Genomic DNA, 17,242 nt, shown 5'->3' with positions numbered 1-17,242 from the left:
GGAGAAACCTGTGGCTGCAAAGATCATCTGGGAATGATCTTTTTAGAGACAGGCCATTCTGTGACCCGGCCGGGTCATGGAACGGCCGGTCTCTTACGATTTGTGAACATAGCCTAAAATTGTATACAGTTACTTGCTACACTGTTAGTGTGGCACACTATTCTACTGGCTTAATGCACCATCCCCATTGTGCACTGTTATTTGTACCCTAATATACTGTAATTAAAAAAAATGCAGCTCATCCCATTAAAAAAAAAAAAACACAGCTACACTCATAGAGAAGTTATATTCATATGACATTTTCTCTTTTCCATTTATTAAGTTTTAAAATGACATTTGTCATTGTGAGCTCTAAATTACGTCAGTCGTTTCATGTTTTGGGCGGCCATCATTACAAAGATGGCTGTTGGTACATTATTCTAGTTCAGGTGGACTAATTGCTCTTTGGGTGTGTCTTTAATTAAAAAGTCTATTGAATTTAATAGTAAAAATAGTGAAAGAACGGTGAAAAAAGAAAAAAACTGTGTGTGAACAACTAAAAAATAATGTCCGTCGTTTGCAAAAGATACAACAAAGAACAAGAAATAAATGGTACTAGATACAGCGCTGTCCCAAAAAGAATCCAAATGTGCACCATGAAAAACGTTACATATGATTTATTAACAAAGCACAAAGTTTACGCGTTTCAGGAGTTCAGTAATTCTCCCTTCATCAGAACAGTGCAATTTCATGTACAATCAGAGGAGTGTCCAGTATAAAAAGACAAGAAAAGCCTGCCAAACACACCCTTTCCCGAGAGGAAGGGAAGGGGGGGGGGGGGAGGAACAAAAGGGGAGGGCATATACCATCAGTATAACAATTCATACTTATAAACATTAAAACACAATGAAAAGTTAAGATATATGGTACAGAAATCTGTGGGATAATGAATACCAAATTAAACCTGTAGATGGCTCCAGCAGGATAAGCAGATCGATAATGAAACAGATACAGCGCAGCTCGGCTACCGAACCCGGCCGTTGTGTGTTCAGTGAGAGTTCAGTGAGGCTGTAAGGACTCAAATCCCCATAGCACCGTCGCGCTGCACAAACACAGCGCTGTATCTAGTACCATTTTTTTCTTGTTATTTGCTGTTACTTTACGGGCCCTGTTGTTGGAAGTATCCCGTCCCCGGTATCTTCGGCTTTGCAGTCCCGGATCCTATCCACCAGCCTACCGCTATATTCTCACGGATCTACAGCTACCCCAGAGGGGTGATATGCCTACAGCCCAAGGGGCACAAAGGTGAGTGGAATCACCCACTCCCCCTATTCTAGTGTCATCTCGGTAAGACACGAGGCACTGGTGCCCTTGTTTTTGTCTTTTTCTATTTGCAGTTTGCAAAATATGTTCGCTAATAATTGTTGTGATCATTATTTTGACGTCCCTGCTAACAAAGTCCGTTATTTCATTTACTAAGTGCATTGGGTGGTAGTCAATGCATTCCATTGAGGTCAATTAATATGTAGTAATAATGGACATCATTATAAGGCTGGGTTCACACTACGTACAGATGTAGCCTGTGTTAACTTGATCACAATGACGCATTTAACTCGACACTCTAATTGACTTAACACAGCTCCCTGACGCAATTGTTGCATCAGGGATCATGTAAACCCTGGGTACATCTGTATATTTCAGTCAGTATTGTGGTCCTCATATTACAACCAAAACCAGGATTGGATTGAAAACACAGAAAGGATCTGTTCACACAATGTTGAAATTGAGTGGATGGCCGCCATTTAATGGCAAATATTTGCTGTTATTTTAAAACAACGGCTGTTGTATTAAAATAATGGCAGTTATTTACTGTTATATGGCGGCCATCCACTCAATTTCAACATTGTTTGGACAGATCCTTTCTGTGTTTTTAATCTACTCCTGGTTTTGGTTGCAATATGAGGACCACAATACTGACTGAAATATACGTAGTGTGAACCCAGCCTCAAAAGAAAAAGCTTGACGCCTATTCTCAGTTTTTTTTTTTTTTTTTATAGTAAATACATACAAATGGATGGTCTGTAAAGGGGACTTACCAAGGGGGAAAATTGTTACAGTGCCAGTTATAGTATAGCAGCGGGGGATTTATGAAATTGAGTATGCAGGCCTTTTTAGCTTCCGTTCATTGGTAGGGAATGATGTATATTCTTCCCTGTGCACTAAAGCTAAAAAGTTCTGCATATGTAACGGCACCGATCCCCCACTGCTGCTATGGTTAAGTCTTTCGGTTTTTACTGTGGTCCTTTTCTTTCTTCTTCTGATGACGTTTCATGTCCAAACTACTATGCTGAGCGTTCACAAAACATAATCAGAAAGAAGGGACTAGAAGATTTCACAGAAGCAGGGGCAGGGAATTGGATGCATATAACAAAATGTATGGTGCACAATAGGTGGATGGTGAAGAGACAAAAGAGGACACAAGTAAATTACTGTTTATTTTCGGACAAATTACATTATAAGGCTATGTTCACACAATGTCCAATAAAGGAAAAAGGTGTCCTCTTTTTGATTTAAAAAAGACGTCCGTTATTGCATAATTTTAAGTGTCTTCAATTAATTGCATTAAAGTCTATGGAATAACGGACGTCTTTTTCACACAGTGTATTGAAGGGCGTCCGCCTCAAAGACGTCTGATATTCAATACACTGTGTAAAAAAGACGTCCGTTATTCCATAGACTTCAATGCAATTTATTGAAGACTAGAGATGAGCGAACCTCAAGCATGCTCGAGTCCATCCGAACCCGAACTTTCGGCATTTGATTAGCGGTGGCTGCTGAAGTTGGATAAAGCCCTAAGGCTATGTGGAAAACATGGATATAGTCATTGGCTGTATCCAAGTTTTCTACATAGCCTTAGAACTTTATCCAACTTCAGCAGCCCCAGCTTATCAAATGCCAATCATTTGGGTTCGGATGGACTCGAACCCGAACCTGGTTCACTCATCTTTATTGAAGACACTTAAAATAATGCAATAATGGGTGTTATTTTACGGGTGTAAAACATAGCCTTTCACACAACGTCCAATAAAGGAAAAAGGCGTCCACTTTTTGGTTTAAAAAAGACATCCGTTATTGCATTATTTTAAGTGTCTTCAATAAATTGCATTGAAGTCTATGAAATAACGGACGTCTTTTTTACACAGTGTATTGAATATCAGACGTCTTTGAGGCAGACGCCCTTCAATACACTGTGTAAAAAAGACGTCCGTTATTCCATAGACTTCAATGCAATTTATGAAGACACTTAAAATAATGCAATAACGGACGTCTTTTTTAAACCAAAAAGCGGACGCCTTTTTCCTTTATTGGATGTTGTGTAAACATAGCCATAGGAAGAAATGCATAATTCTACTTCATGAAACATTTACATCTACTTACAGAAATAATTGTGTATGCTGTTTAATATTTAAAAAGTGTGGCTCGGCAGTTCCTATAAGATGAATATTTTACAAAAAAACAATTACTTGTTTTACCTACCAGCCAGCTGTGAATTCAACATGGGCATCGAAAAATCCAGTGATTTGCCCAGTTGCAACTTTCCAGCCTTCTATCCGAGCTCTAATCAATCCTTCTCTTTTATGATTGCGGACTACTTTAACAAGACCAGGGTATCGCTTATGGACGTATTCTTCTAAAGGTCCTTTCAGCTCCTCTGGGAAGAAAGATGATACGAACACAATAAGGACACAAAAAAAAAAAAAAAAAACATGTAAAACTAAATTTCCCCTATGGTGCACAAATGTCCCTAGCATCATGTTGTTTAACCCCAACTGTAATTGCAGCAGTTTACCTAAAAGGTAAATCTATGAGCAAACAATGTAAGATACCATTTCACAGAAAAATAACATTCATCAGCAATGAATATGTTTACATAGCAAACATACCTAGGGAGAAAGTTCACAGCTCATGTGGCTTAAAGCAAATGTTCCATCAGCATTATGTTTTGCAAATGAACAGAATGGTGCCGTCACGGGGAAGCTGCTGCTGCAGTCCTTTTTTTTTTTTTAGCCACCCATGCCCAGTGGGAGGGAGCCCCAGACCCAATGACGCAGCTTCATTGACTCTAATGGAGCCGCATCACAGAGGGGCGGGGGTTTCCTCCCACTGGGGATGGGCCAGCTCAGCTCCAGTGCTTCAGCCCCGGCCGATGCTCTGTAATAGATCGGAGCCGTGCACATGAATCGAGACGCGGTTAAAAAAAAAAAATTAATGCAGCACCGGCATCCCCGTGCTGGCGCCAGTCTATTCATGTGCAAAGCTTGAAGCAAATGTACTGATGGTACATACGCTGTTCTGGGATCCCAATCAGCACAAATGTTTATAACAAAAATAACAAGCACTTGCTATTCTAGGAAAAAAGTTACTGGCGAATCGTCCTTGTATTTGCTGATTATACTCTTGGTCTCACTATATATATATATAAATTGTCCCAGTAGCACGAAGAGACTTCATACGACTCCAAGGTCGATACATTATAATCGAAAGAAACTTTGTTTACTATTCAGCTTCATAGTATATAAATCCATATACTATATTGCATATTCTTTCAAATTCTGAGAAGCGTTTCGGACCCATATGGTCCTTAGTCATGGCTCTTGACAATCCGATGGGATTTGCCGGATTACATTGCATCATACCATTAACAGTAGCATTCCAGCACAAGATTGTCGAGAGTCAAGACTAAGGACCATATGGGTGCGAAACACGTTTGAAAATTTTTAAGAATATGCAATAAAGTATATGGATTTTTTAACCCGAGCTGAAGAGTAAACAAAGTTTCTTTCGATTACTTGCTATTCTAGACCAGTTCCTAAGTTAGTGTTACATAAAAATAAATGCTAAAAATACAATTAGTGGTGGATTATACAAGTGACTGAAATGCGGCCATTGTCCTAATTCAAGAAGCAAATAAAAGAAACTTTAAATCTTTCAATTAGAGTCAGACCGAGGAAACAAAACATAGAGCTATATCAGAGCAGGCATCCTTTAGGTTTAGCTAATGACTGTTAGAAAGCTCTCTGCAGCAAATACATGCTCAATATCTATTTCCCTTAGGTATCATATCCATCTAGTTAGAAGTGAGTGGGGAAAATCCAATTGAGAGGCAGCAGTTTCACATGCAGGATGGATATTTTTATTGGTTTAATGGCAAGTTCCATGTGTATGTGTTTGGAAAAAGTTGCTGGTTTGCAGGGGATATATTTTTTTTCTTATCTAGTTGAATGCTTTTAAGCAGTATTTATTGTGCTTACAGTATCTGTAGACAAGTCTAAATGGGTTTAGGGTCAAATCTACAGACGGAGAAGTCATAAAAAGAAAATCGCAATTAAATTATTTTCCAACAAAGTATCATATCATTACTTGAATCTGTATTTCCTCTTGCAGGTGGCTGTTTAGTTAACCTGCTATGTACAGTATATTAGATCTATTAAAGTTTAGAGAAATATTTTTATTTTACTGTTTATATAAAAAGGATAGAATGTTCCAATATGTGAAACGGAAAGATCTATGTTTGAGCAGTTATACACTTCAATGTACGGTGTATTTAATGTTTTCCCTGCAGCAGGACTATGGGAAATAGCAAAGCATAAATGTTGCAGCTCACTGTCTTAAACTGCTGTGTAAGAAGGCTCCCTATATTAAGAATTGCATTAAGAATTCATTGATTGCCGCAGGTCTGGCTCTTCTTCCAATGTTCTGCCAATCAGCTGCCAGGGGAAGCTGTGTACAGTCATTCATTACCTCTGATTTAGACAAATGGAGTATTACATGGCACCTTTTCAAAGACTCTTTGCAGTGGCTCTCAGTTTCAGTTCATAAATGCCAGAAACCAAGTGGATTTTATGAACTTCATGTATCCTAAAAGGGCTCACGGAAGAGAGTTGTCTTGATGCAAGAACTGTTTAAATTTAAAGAAAAACTATATATATATATATATATATATATATATATATATATATATATTAAATAATAGTTTACATATCTAACCGTCACATTTTTAACTTTACAGTATTTAACTATTCCAAGCTTAAAGGATATAGGAAATAGTGTTTGGCTATGTTCACACAACGTTTTTTCAGCTCCCTTTAAAATAACGTCCGTCATTTTGAGCCTAAGATAACGGACGTCATTTAGCAGCCTGGCCTCCCCTTAGTGCAATGACTGGTGTTTGCACATTATTCTAGTTTGGATTACTAACTGCCCTTTGGATGCGGCTTGATTGAAAAGTTCATTGAGTTTAATAGTAAAAACGGAGAAAGAACAGTGACAAAAGAAAAATTGTGTGTGAACAACTAAAAAAAAAAGTCCACTGTTTGCAAAAGATGTCAAAAAAATAATGATCATGTTCATTATTTTGGGATCCGCGGTAAGAACGTCCGTTATTTAAAGCATTGTATGCATTGGATGTCCGTCTTCCCATGCATTGCCATTGCAGTCAGTTAAATCACCGCAAAACCGGACAATTTTTTTATATCAAAATTGGGCGCTTTTTCTTAATTTTTGATGTTGTGGGGACATAGCCTTTATCTGATTTTTTGAAAGATTATATAGTATGTAGTATGTATAGTATATAGTATGAATGTTACTCCTATATTGCTTTGCCCAAGAGTAATCATTGCATCTTCCTTCCCCCTTCCCCTTAATTCCATCCATCCTTCCCTCAATCCTTTTGAGCATATGAAAAAAAATAACCAAAGTTAATATTCTATATGCTGTATAGGCAAAACACTTTCGAAAAGCAAACAGCATTCTTTGGCACTGCAGCTATATATATATATATATATATATACACATACACACTTGTGCGTGCGCCCGCATCAGAGCTTCCCATAGCCCACAGTGAAGCAAGCGGCCGGAGCTGCTCGCTTCACTGTGTGAACTGACAGGTCTTTCTGCGGTCATGTCAGTTTTTTCCGGTGCCGCATGGGATCCCGGCCGGAGCGCATACGATGTGTGTACGCTCCGGATGGGATTCCATTGAAAATAAGGCTATGTTACACAGCGCAAAACTATGGCCGTAGTTCTGTGGCGAGAACTACAGCCCTAGTTTTACGTAGTGTGAACATAGCCTAAACTTCAGTTTGCCCTTGCAGATACACATGCTGTGTATTTAAAAGAATGGTGTGCCAAAAAAGGGCATAAAAAAGGAAATGTATTGGCAACATCTACAAGACTTGGTAGGAAAGGGTGTTCAGTAGATGATCTGAGAATAGGTAGACACACATTTATCGCCTTGCTATACACCTGCATACTAGAATAAACAAGTCTACTGTACATGGCTGTGTTCACACAACGTTTTTTTCAGCTCCATTGAAAATTACGTCCGTCATTTTGAGTCTAAAATAACGGATGTCAATTAACTGTCTAGCCTTCCTTTGCAATGACGGCTGTTGGTACATTATTCTAATTTAGGGTTACTTATTGTCCTTTGGGTATGTCTTAATTAAAAAGTCCATTGAATTTAATAGTAAAAACTGAAAGAGAACGATGAAAAAAGAAAAACTGCGTGTGAACAACTAATAAAAAACATCCGAAAATAATGATCATGTTCATTATTTTGACGTCTGTAGTAAAAACGTCTTTTATTGAATATTGTACTGGGTGCATTGGACGTCCGTCTTCCCATTGACTTCAATGCATTGCCATTGCAGTCAGTTAAATTGCGGCAAAAACAGACCTTTTTTTTTAAATATCAAAATCGGCCACCTTTTTTCTATTTTTGACGTTGTTTGAACATAGCCTATTTGTGAAACACTTTAATAAATTCTTAGAAACAGAATATAGTTTTTATTGAACCCCTCATTATCAAAGCTTTATTTGCTGATTGTATATTTACTATACATAATACAGAGAGCCTAGTCCAAAGAAAATAGATATTATTAATTCAGGTTTTTAGCCTTTTAGTCAAATCACCATTTTTTCACTCTGGTGTTTCAAACATTTTTGCTATACTTTATACAGAAAAAAAGGAGTTAACCTCCTACCCTTCTTAATTTTAGGATTTAGCGCTAGAATCACTGCTGTTCATCTTGTTATCCGGATAATTAGTTACATTTTCTAGCGTCTAAGGAAACAATTGGCCATCTCTGTGGTTTATTACTATACTAAAGAAGAGTCACAGGGGGAAGCAAAATCATATACTCTATGTTCCCAGCTGTCAAACAGAAAGCAATAAAACATGGCAGGGCGTACATTAAGCAAATGAATATAAACAGCAAAGTTTTAATCAAACAACTTAATCACAGGTGTTCTTTGAGTAGAATAATGAATGAAAACACAAGTAGGCAGCTGGCAATGACAGACAGCTCGCAATTACATGAGTAGGACAGTTAAGTATCACTATTACATTAAAGGGGTAGTGCGGCGGTAAGCAATTATTCACTAAATAACACACATTACAAAGTTATACAACTTTGTAATGTATGTTATGTTAGTGATTGGCCCCCTTCCCCGTGTTCCCCCTCACCCACGCTAGACCCGGAAGTGTAGTGCTCTATACTCGTGATTCGTGACGACCCCCGTCCGCCATCTTGTGACAATGATGTCATCTTCGGGCGGCCGGCTGAACCACTCCGACCGTCCCTAGTGCCAGGACGCCCTCTGCTGAGTCATCAGCTGCTCAGCCGTGATTGGCTGAGCATAACTGTGCTCAGCCAATCGCGGCTGAGCAGCTGATGACGCAGCAGAGGGCGGCCGGCACGAGGGACGGTTGGAGCGGTTCGGCCACCCACCCGAAGAGTATAGAGCACTACACTTCCGGAGTGGAGGGGGAACACAGGGAAGGGGGCCATTCACTAACATAACATACATTACAAAGTTGTATAACTTTGTAATGTGTGTTATTTAGTGAATAATTGCTTACCGCTGCACTACCCCTTTAAGGCCAGAATGTAGGGTGGAGACTAAGGGCAGCCAACACGGCAGGGTTTGTTGGCAGGCGTAGGGCAGATTTGGTAAAGCCTTAGTGATAAGAAAAGGGGTTGGGGCTGTCTTTCTTTATTGCCTGGAGATAAGGGGTTACAGCTGGGATTAAGAGGAAATGAGGGGGCATATTTAAAGCAGATCTAGGGCCTCCTACAAGGGTCTGAAGAGCCTACATCCCGGGCTTCTTCACAGTTTCAACAGCCATAGGATGTGGCTTTCAGTGTGCCTCAGGCCAAAGATGACCCCTTGGATCAGAGGAAGCCTCTTCAGAGGATAGGAGGCTGCTAGCAGAGGTGTCTCAGCCAGTGAGTCAGAATGGGCAGCAGTGATCTAGCCCTACTTTTTCCAGCCATAGCTAGGATACTGATGAGCCAAAAGGGGGTGCTGTGATGCCAAGGTTACGGGCCTAGGATACTTAACATCTGTCTATGATGTTGGGGGTGCACTACAGATTGAATGTCCTTGCCAACAAAGACATTTTGTTTGGATGCAAGGTCATACAGGCAGTTTCCTCACGCTAATAAGCTACTAATTTGGTATGTCTCCATTCAAGAAATGTGCCCGCATTCCAATTAACATGAAGTGATGTTTACCAGGGAGGAACTGCAGCACTCAGCGGACGTTCTGTGTCATGGCCGTGTCACAGAACGGACGCTGGTTTTATAGCGTGTGAACGAGCTCTTAAAGTGTACCTCCAAGATTATTAAAATCAATAAAAATCATGCAGAACGATTTCTGAGTGCCAAGTCTTCCTCGCTCCTGCCGTTAATAACGATACATTAGGAGACATAGCTTTCTGCTCTGTTTCCATAGCTCCTATCTCCAGTGCGAGACCCAGCGCCATAGAATTCTATGGACATTCTTAAGAGATTCAACTGCAGCTGAAACAAGAGGCAGCAGGTATGTTATGCAGGTTGCATGATCCATCATATGATTACCGAGTCTATTAAAGGTGGTGGCATCGTTACTTCACTTAATTGAGCACTGTATCACAGAGTCTACACTTTAGGTACCTGACTTGTTTTTGATTGACTATATGTGAATAGATAATTGCTTTATATCCACAATGATGTGGGTCTAAAGGCCAAAAAATTTGGTCAACCACAATTTTATGTGTTACTATATATATATATATATATATATATATATATATATATATATATATCAATCATACATTTTGATCAGTTTTTTTTTTTTTTTTGTATAATGTAAGTAAATGGAAAACGGATCAAAACATATGGCATACAACATCCGTTTTTGCGCTTTTTTTTTTTTTTAAACCAGAGACCGGATACATTAAACGGATAGCAAAATCGTGATGTGAACCTAGCCTTACAGAGCCTATTACATAGCTTGATGATAGTGTGGTCAGGGCAGCACGAACATCACTAGCAATGCTCGTGCAGCTCCTTTGCGTAATTATTCGTTAGCTGCACACATACTATCACACAGTTTTGTGAAGTGAATTGGAGTCAGCTCTATTTTATGGGAGGATATCTGCCTGGTTAGGTAGATAATGTTTCTGTGTAATAGGGCCTTAAAGCCAGGAGTCACAAATGTATTGTTAGGAATTCCATATATACAGTGCATTTATTATTGTTATTCTTTATTTGGTAAGAATACATTTTGTACAAACTTGATTAAACACATATCCCTATATCCGATAACATGGTGCGATGTAAATGGTTCTTCAGAAAAGCATAAAATTGTCTTCAGCGCATAAAGTCTCTTCTTTTTTTCTAAACATGATAAATAAGCTACTTTTTCCCTATCTGTGCTATATAACTGACCTAAAAGAGACCTTTTGTAAGGTAAAGTATAAGTTTTATAATGAAAAACATCTTTAAATGTGTCAAGGCAATTCTGTGTAGCTTCAAGGCCAAAGTCAAGTTAGATAGTGCTTCACGAGATAAAGGAAAGTCATACACAATGTCAAATAGATGAAAGTAGGTTTTTGTTTGGAGTAATATTTATAGCAAGGTCAGAATATGCTATTCCAACTCAAAAAATACTGTGCACAAATGAAAAGATTTATGGAGAAAAACATCATTTTTAATAAGAAAGAATAAATCATTTCATGTCTTTTATCATGCTATTGGTAAAGCTGGATAATAGGTCATGTAAGCTTATTCACATTAGCTCCATAATATTTCCACTTTTTATCTACAAAACATTGACAATGCATTTAAATGGTTTTATTCACACTTCCATTTTATGTATGTTTTTTATTATGTGGATGGTGTTTTTGTCAATACTCTGCATGCTTCAACGATTCCGTATAGGTAAAATACAATGTTGACAAATGGAGATAAGCGAATACAATTCGATCAAGATGATATTCTATCGAATATTGCGGTATTCGAAAGATTCCAATTCAATCGAGTAGTGTGACAAATACGTGGGAAACATTCGAAAGCCCTCCCATCGCAGTTGGTGCTTTTTTAAATCCAATCACCATGCAGGGAGGCCAAGAGGGACCCTAGGAGTACACACGGAGCGCGAAAACGGCGTCTACCCTCATTGGATGGCTGAACCACATGACCTCGAATATTTATTAATTGACTTCCACCTCTTGACCGCAGATGCGCTTTCAGCCTAGCCAGGGAGAGATCTTGGAGCAGTTAGAGATAGGTTTTAGCAGCGTTTTGGTTAGGCAGGATTACTACTGAACCCAAAAGTCCTTTTCAGGGCTAATATCCAGCGAAAAAGTCATCTTTGAATCCAAAGCACTCAGTGCTAAGACATAGATGATATAACAGCAGCAGCAGCAGCAGCAACTGTATTCATTTCAGCACCCTGTGTGTACTAGTGACTAGTGACTATACAAGTGTATAGTGTCCCTGGTTTAGCCCACTAAGGGCATGTAAACGTTATGCAAATTGTGCCAGTTGCCCAGTAAAAGGCAAGTGATACCTATTGTTCTAGTAGCCCAATAAAAGGCACGTGTACAGTAGCTATTGTTCCAGTAGCCTAGTAAAAGGCACGTGTAGCTATTGTTCCAGTAGCCTAGTAAAAGGCACGTCATACATACTGTTCCAGTAACGTTCGTACAGCATGATGCGTGATACGCGCTAATAAGATGACGCTCTACGGACGCACATTGGAATCATGTATGTAACGCTGCACAAGAAATAAGAAGGAAATGTGTGAACATTGCCGTAAACATTCGTAAAGCGTTCGCAAATATTTTTCATTCGCAATTGCGGAGAGTGGCATTATACTGCAATTTTTGGGGTGATGGGTGCACCCAGGCATACTCCCCCTGATGTCACAGTGTCATTCCGGAGGTGTTGGCATCGTTTAGGGAGGTTTCATGGGGGACTTGGTGACCTCCAAGTGGTCGAATTTGGATTTCCAAATGCAGAGAATTTTTTTCCCATAGACTATAATGGGATCAAATATTCGTTCGAATAGTCGAATCTCGGTGCCTATTCGATTCGAATTCTCAAAAGTTGAATATTTTACTACTAGCTCATCTCTATGACAAACATATAACTAAATATAAAACGATAGCTGATACAACAATCTGAATTACAAATTCTAGTTTTGGAGCCGCAATAATGAAACAGGAAGCTTCTGGTGCAAGTCTTAACCTCTTAAGGACGCATGACGTACTGGTACGTCATGCGCCCGTAAGAGGTGTTCAGAGCAGGGGCCGCGCGGCGGTCCCGCTCTGAACCGCCGCGGTCCCGGGTGCCACTTGTAGCCCGGGACCGCGGGTATTAGCGAGCACGGTCCAATCGCCGTGCCCGCTAATACAGTAATCAGATGCAGTTGTCAATTACCGGATGCAGCACTTCCCTGGTGTCTAGTGGAGGAGAGCGATCTCCATTCCTGCTGCCGGCCGGGGACGGCTCCAAGATGGCGCCGTCCTCGGCTCGGCACTAGTTTGTTTTCGGCTGCAGCAGCCGAAAGCAAACGAGTGCCGATCTCATTGATCTTTGCTGTATAAGTATACAGCAAAGATCTCAATGAGAGATCAAAGTGTATATACTAGAAGTCCTCCAGGGGGGCTTCTAGTATATGTGTAAAAAAAAAGTATTGTTATTAGTAAAAAGCCCCCTCCCCTAATAAAAGTTTGAATCACCCCCCTTTTCCCAGGTTTTAAATAAAAGTAAATAAACATGCTATCGCCGCGTGCGTAATTGCCCGAACTATTAATTAATCACATTCCTGATCTCGCACGGTAAACAGCGTCAGCGCAAAAAAATCCCGAAGTGCAAAATTGCGCATTTTTGGTTGCATCAAATCCTGAAAAAATGTAATAAAAAGCGATCAAAAAGTCGAATATGCGCAATCAAGGTACCGATAGAAAGAACACATCATGGCGCAAAAAAATTACACCTGGCACAGCCCCATAGACCAAAGGATAAAAGCATTATAAGCATGGGAAGGGAGCGATTTTAAGGGACATATATTTGTTAACAATGGTTTGAATTTTTTACAGGCCATCAGATACAATAAAAGTTATACATGTTATATATCGTTTTAATCGTAACAACTTGAGGAACATGCACAACAAGTCAGTTTTACCAAATAAAAGAAATGCATTTTGTTTGTTTTTTTCAATTTCACCACACTTTGAATTTTTTTCTGGTTTCGCAGTGTACTTTATGCAAAAAATCAGCCAGTCATTGCAAAGTACAATTAGTGGCGCAAAAAATAAGGGCTCATGTGGGTTTCTAGGTGGAAAAATGCAAGTGCTATGGCCTTTTAAACACAAGGAGGAAAAACCGAAAACGCAAAAACGAAAATTGGCCCTGTCCTTAAGAGGTTAATGGGATTTTCTAATCAAAAGCAACAGATCGTATTTTAATTACTTTTATGTACCTATTACTGAAATCTAAACAAGAAAAATAAAAAATAATTAATTGCCCAGTCTTAAAAACAGTGTACATCTAGGGTCCTATTAGACGAAGCCATTTTTTACAATCAACTAGTAGCAATAAATGATCGCAAACGAGATTGTTTATCGTTAACCTGAAATCGTTAACCATATTACACAGAACGATAGTCGTTAGTTACAATCGTTACTACGATCATTTAATCCATCTGATCCCAGCAAAAGAATGAACAATGTGCAACTACAGTAAACTATTAGAGAACAAATGCAGAACTACAGCGAACGAATGTGGAATTACAGAGAACGATTAGTGAACAATTAACAATAATTTTAGAGTCAGATCTACTGTAAATCAATGATCAACGGGCACACGAACAATTTTTCGATTGTTGCCTGCAATTACACAGGACAATTATTGATTAAATTCAAACGATATAACGATTTTTTTGCACGATAATCATCCTGTGTAATCCCATTGAGTTTAAAATAGCGTCAGTTGTTTTTATTCTTCAGTGATTTACATTAAAGTCTATGGAAACAACAGATGTTGGTTAACACAATGTATAAAATGTTTGTGCCATTAATTTACGGCCGTTAATGTGCGGACAGCAGCCGTTATTTTAAATTGTTTGTATTATTATATTATATTTTATATATTGTATTATTATATTATAATCAATGGAACTTTTTAATCAAAGACACACCCAAAAGGGCCATCTTTCACTTTGAACTTGAATAATGTAATGGTAAGGGTCCTGTAGTTGCTGGTAGCTATATTCACTTGCCGTTTTGTGCAGGTTTAGGTGTATATGGTTTTTTAGCATTTACTTACAGGAAGTGCACATTCTTCTGGTCTATTCGATGCACAATCTATACATCTGAAGTCATTTGTGCACATAGTGGCTGCATAATTTCGATTTGAAATTTTTTGATCTTTTAATATTCGTATATACTACATGTTTCATTGAATTTGTATACCAAGGTTACACACTAGTGGAGTTGCGATTACACATATAGTGATTACCATTTGTTTTTTTTCTAGGGAATTTCTTATTTGAGAGAGAGAGGCTATGTTCACACATTTTTTTAAGCTCCGTTTAAAATGACGTCCGTTATTTTGAGTCTAAAATGACGGACGTTTTTCGAAGCCTGGCATCCCCTTAGCGCAATGACGGGTGTTTGCACATTATCTTAGTTTGGGGTTACTAATTGCCCTTTGGTTGTGGCTTAATTGAAAAATCCATTGAATTTAATAGTAAAAACGGAGAAAGAACGGTGACAATAGAAGAACTGTGTGTGAACAACTAATACAAAACGTCCGCTATTTGCAAAAAACGTCTGAAAATAATGTTCATGTTCATTATTTTGACGTCCGCGGCAAAAACGTCCGTTTTTCAATGCATTGTGTGCATTGGACGTCCGTCTTCCCATTGAATCCAATGCAATGACATTGCAGTCAGTTAAATCTCAGCAAAAACAGACGTTATTTTAAATATGAAAATTAGCCGCCTTTTTAATATTTTTGACATTGTGTGAACATAGCCATAGGGTGGATTACTTAGGGCAGCCACCACAATACCATTATATACATTATATAGAGGTGGTTCAAGGGTATATACAGTATATGTATATATATATATATATATATATATATATACACACACATATATATATATATATATATATATATGATAAAATTCTATTTATATTATTTTATAAAATAATATTATATATATATATATATATATATATATGATATATTATACTTAGTTATTTAGTTTTACGTTTCATCCATTAACATGCATTTTACTGTATCTATAACAAAAGCGATTATCTCACCATGAAAACACTTTTTTAGATTGAATTTCCCTTTGTGACTGCCCTCCAACAATAACAGGTAATCATTGGGAATTTAATTAATCAACTCTGTGATCAGTTTGTTATTGAGTCCTAAGCAACAAATTGATCAGCGCAGATTTGACTTCTAAAATACCCAATCATTACCTGTTAGTGCTGGAGTGCAGTCACAAAGGAAAATTCAGAAAATGTTGTCACATAACATGAAGGTGTTGTCCACTGGTTATTTTTTATATGTAAAGGTGTTCAAGCTGGGTTTAAAAAAATGCACTTACTGTACCTCACCTGGTTCCCTACTGCTGCTGTTCAAATGGAACCCAGTTTACCACTCCCTAGTTTTCCTGGGAAAGGTTTCTGCTGGGGATGGTGATTGGCTGAACAGGCACTTTCTTATGTCGAGAAAAAGACCATAAAGTTTTGAGCAGCGGGGAAGGGGGAACTTTAGAAAAGCATTGGTGGTGGATAAGGACAGGTGAGTACATATTTTATTTTTATTTTTTTAGCCCAGCCTGACCACATTTGCAAGTCAATAAATAAGCAAGATTGGGTTGATACTACCAGGCTGGGTGCCATGAATGCACAGATGCTGAAGACAGTACACAGGAGCTCTGAGGATTAACCCTACGTTGCTCTGTGTCAACAGTAGGAGCAGTCCATAAATATAGATTAACCTGGTGGTGCTCAGTGCCAAAGATAGGAGTAGTCCATAAATCAACAGTTAGTAGAAAATGCACGCCACTCACCACCAATCTTCAATATGAAATTTTCAGTTCCTGTCCTATAACCTGCTTGTTCTAATAAGATGAATTGTGGATTCAAGATTGGCGAGTTTCATGAATTTTCTACTCACTAGTGACATTTGCAAAGAATGTACACTGCCATATATTTGACAAATTAAAACATTCAACTGTATATGAAGTGAACTTTGGCAGCATTTCAAAAATACACTCTTCTTAGATTATAAGTGTATGTTGTTATTGATTGTTTGTTTTGTTTTAACTTTATACTACGCCATAAATATCTGGATAATGCTTAACGCAAAAACTGACAATGTTTTTTTTTGTTTGGTTTTGTCTTTTTTTGCCACTTATAGTTCAAAAACCAGTTTATAAACATAGTCTAATATTGTTATATCTAATAGGGGGAGCACAGCATCTTGCCATAGCCTCATAACTTGGATGTGATCCAAAAAAACCATACATTTAGCTAATAACCTTGAAATTAATGTAAGATTTTCTGCCTACACATTAAAATGTTCAGTTTAGGCAACTGACTTTACAAAATGTGGGCTACTTTCTAAAGAGAGAAAAAAAATTAATGTTTTTTAACAACAGAACGCTTGATTTTTCAGTAGAAATATCCCAATTCTCTATTCAAGTCATATTTTCCTAGCTGCCATTGTTTGATGAATGTAGCCTTTTCAACATCGCTATTGAAAACGAATTCTTTGAATGTATGCATGCATTTTATAACGTATTGTTTTGTTTACCCAGTGGACACTTGCAAAAAGAACAGGATGAATCTGAAGACAGAAAGAGAACTCATGTAGAATACAAACATTTAAAGTTCAAGAATACA

At 38.2% G+C, this 17,242-nt stretch overlaps 1 protein-coding gene across 1 annotated transcript in view; it reads right to left on the bottom strand.

Annotated features, from left to right (window-relative positions):
* The window catches only part of GALNT17 (polypeptide N-acetylgalactosaminyltransferase 17), a 214,539-nt gene that overhangs the window by 107,492 nt on the left and 89,805 nt on the right, over nt 1-17,242 (bottom strand). The window contains exon 4 of the mRNA XM_069971179.1: nt 3,517-3,691. Within this exon, the coding sequence (XP_069827280.1) occupies nt 3,517-3,691 (175 nt within the window). The remainder of the gene's footprint in view (nt 1-3,516; nt 3,692-17,242) is intronic.

The sequence above is a fragment of the Dendropsophus ebraccatus genome, chromosome 5 (genome assembly GCF_027789765.1).
Source record: "Dendropsophus ebraccatus isolate aDenEbr1 chromosome 5, aDenEbr1.pat, whole genome shotgun sequence".
NCBI lineage: Eukaryota > Metazoa > Chordata > Amphibia > Anura > Hylidae > Dendropsophus > Dendropsophus ebraccatus.
The sequence above is the reverse complement of the archived record's forward strand: the minus strand, read 5'-3'. Positions and strand labels throughout refer to the sequence as shown.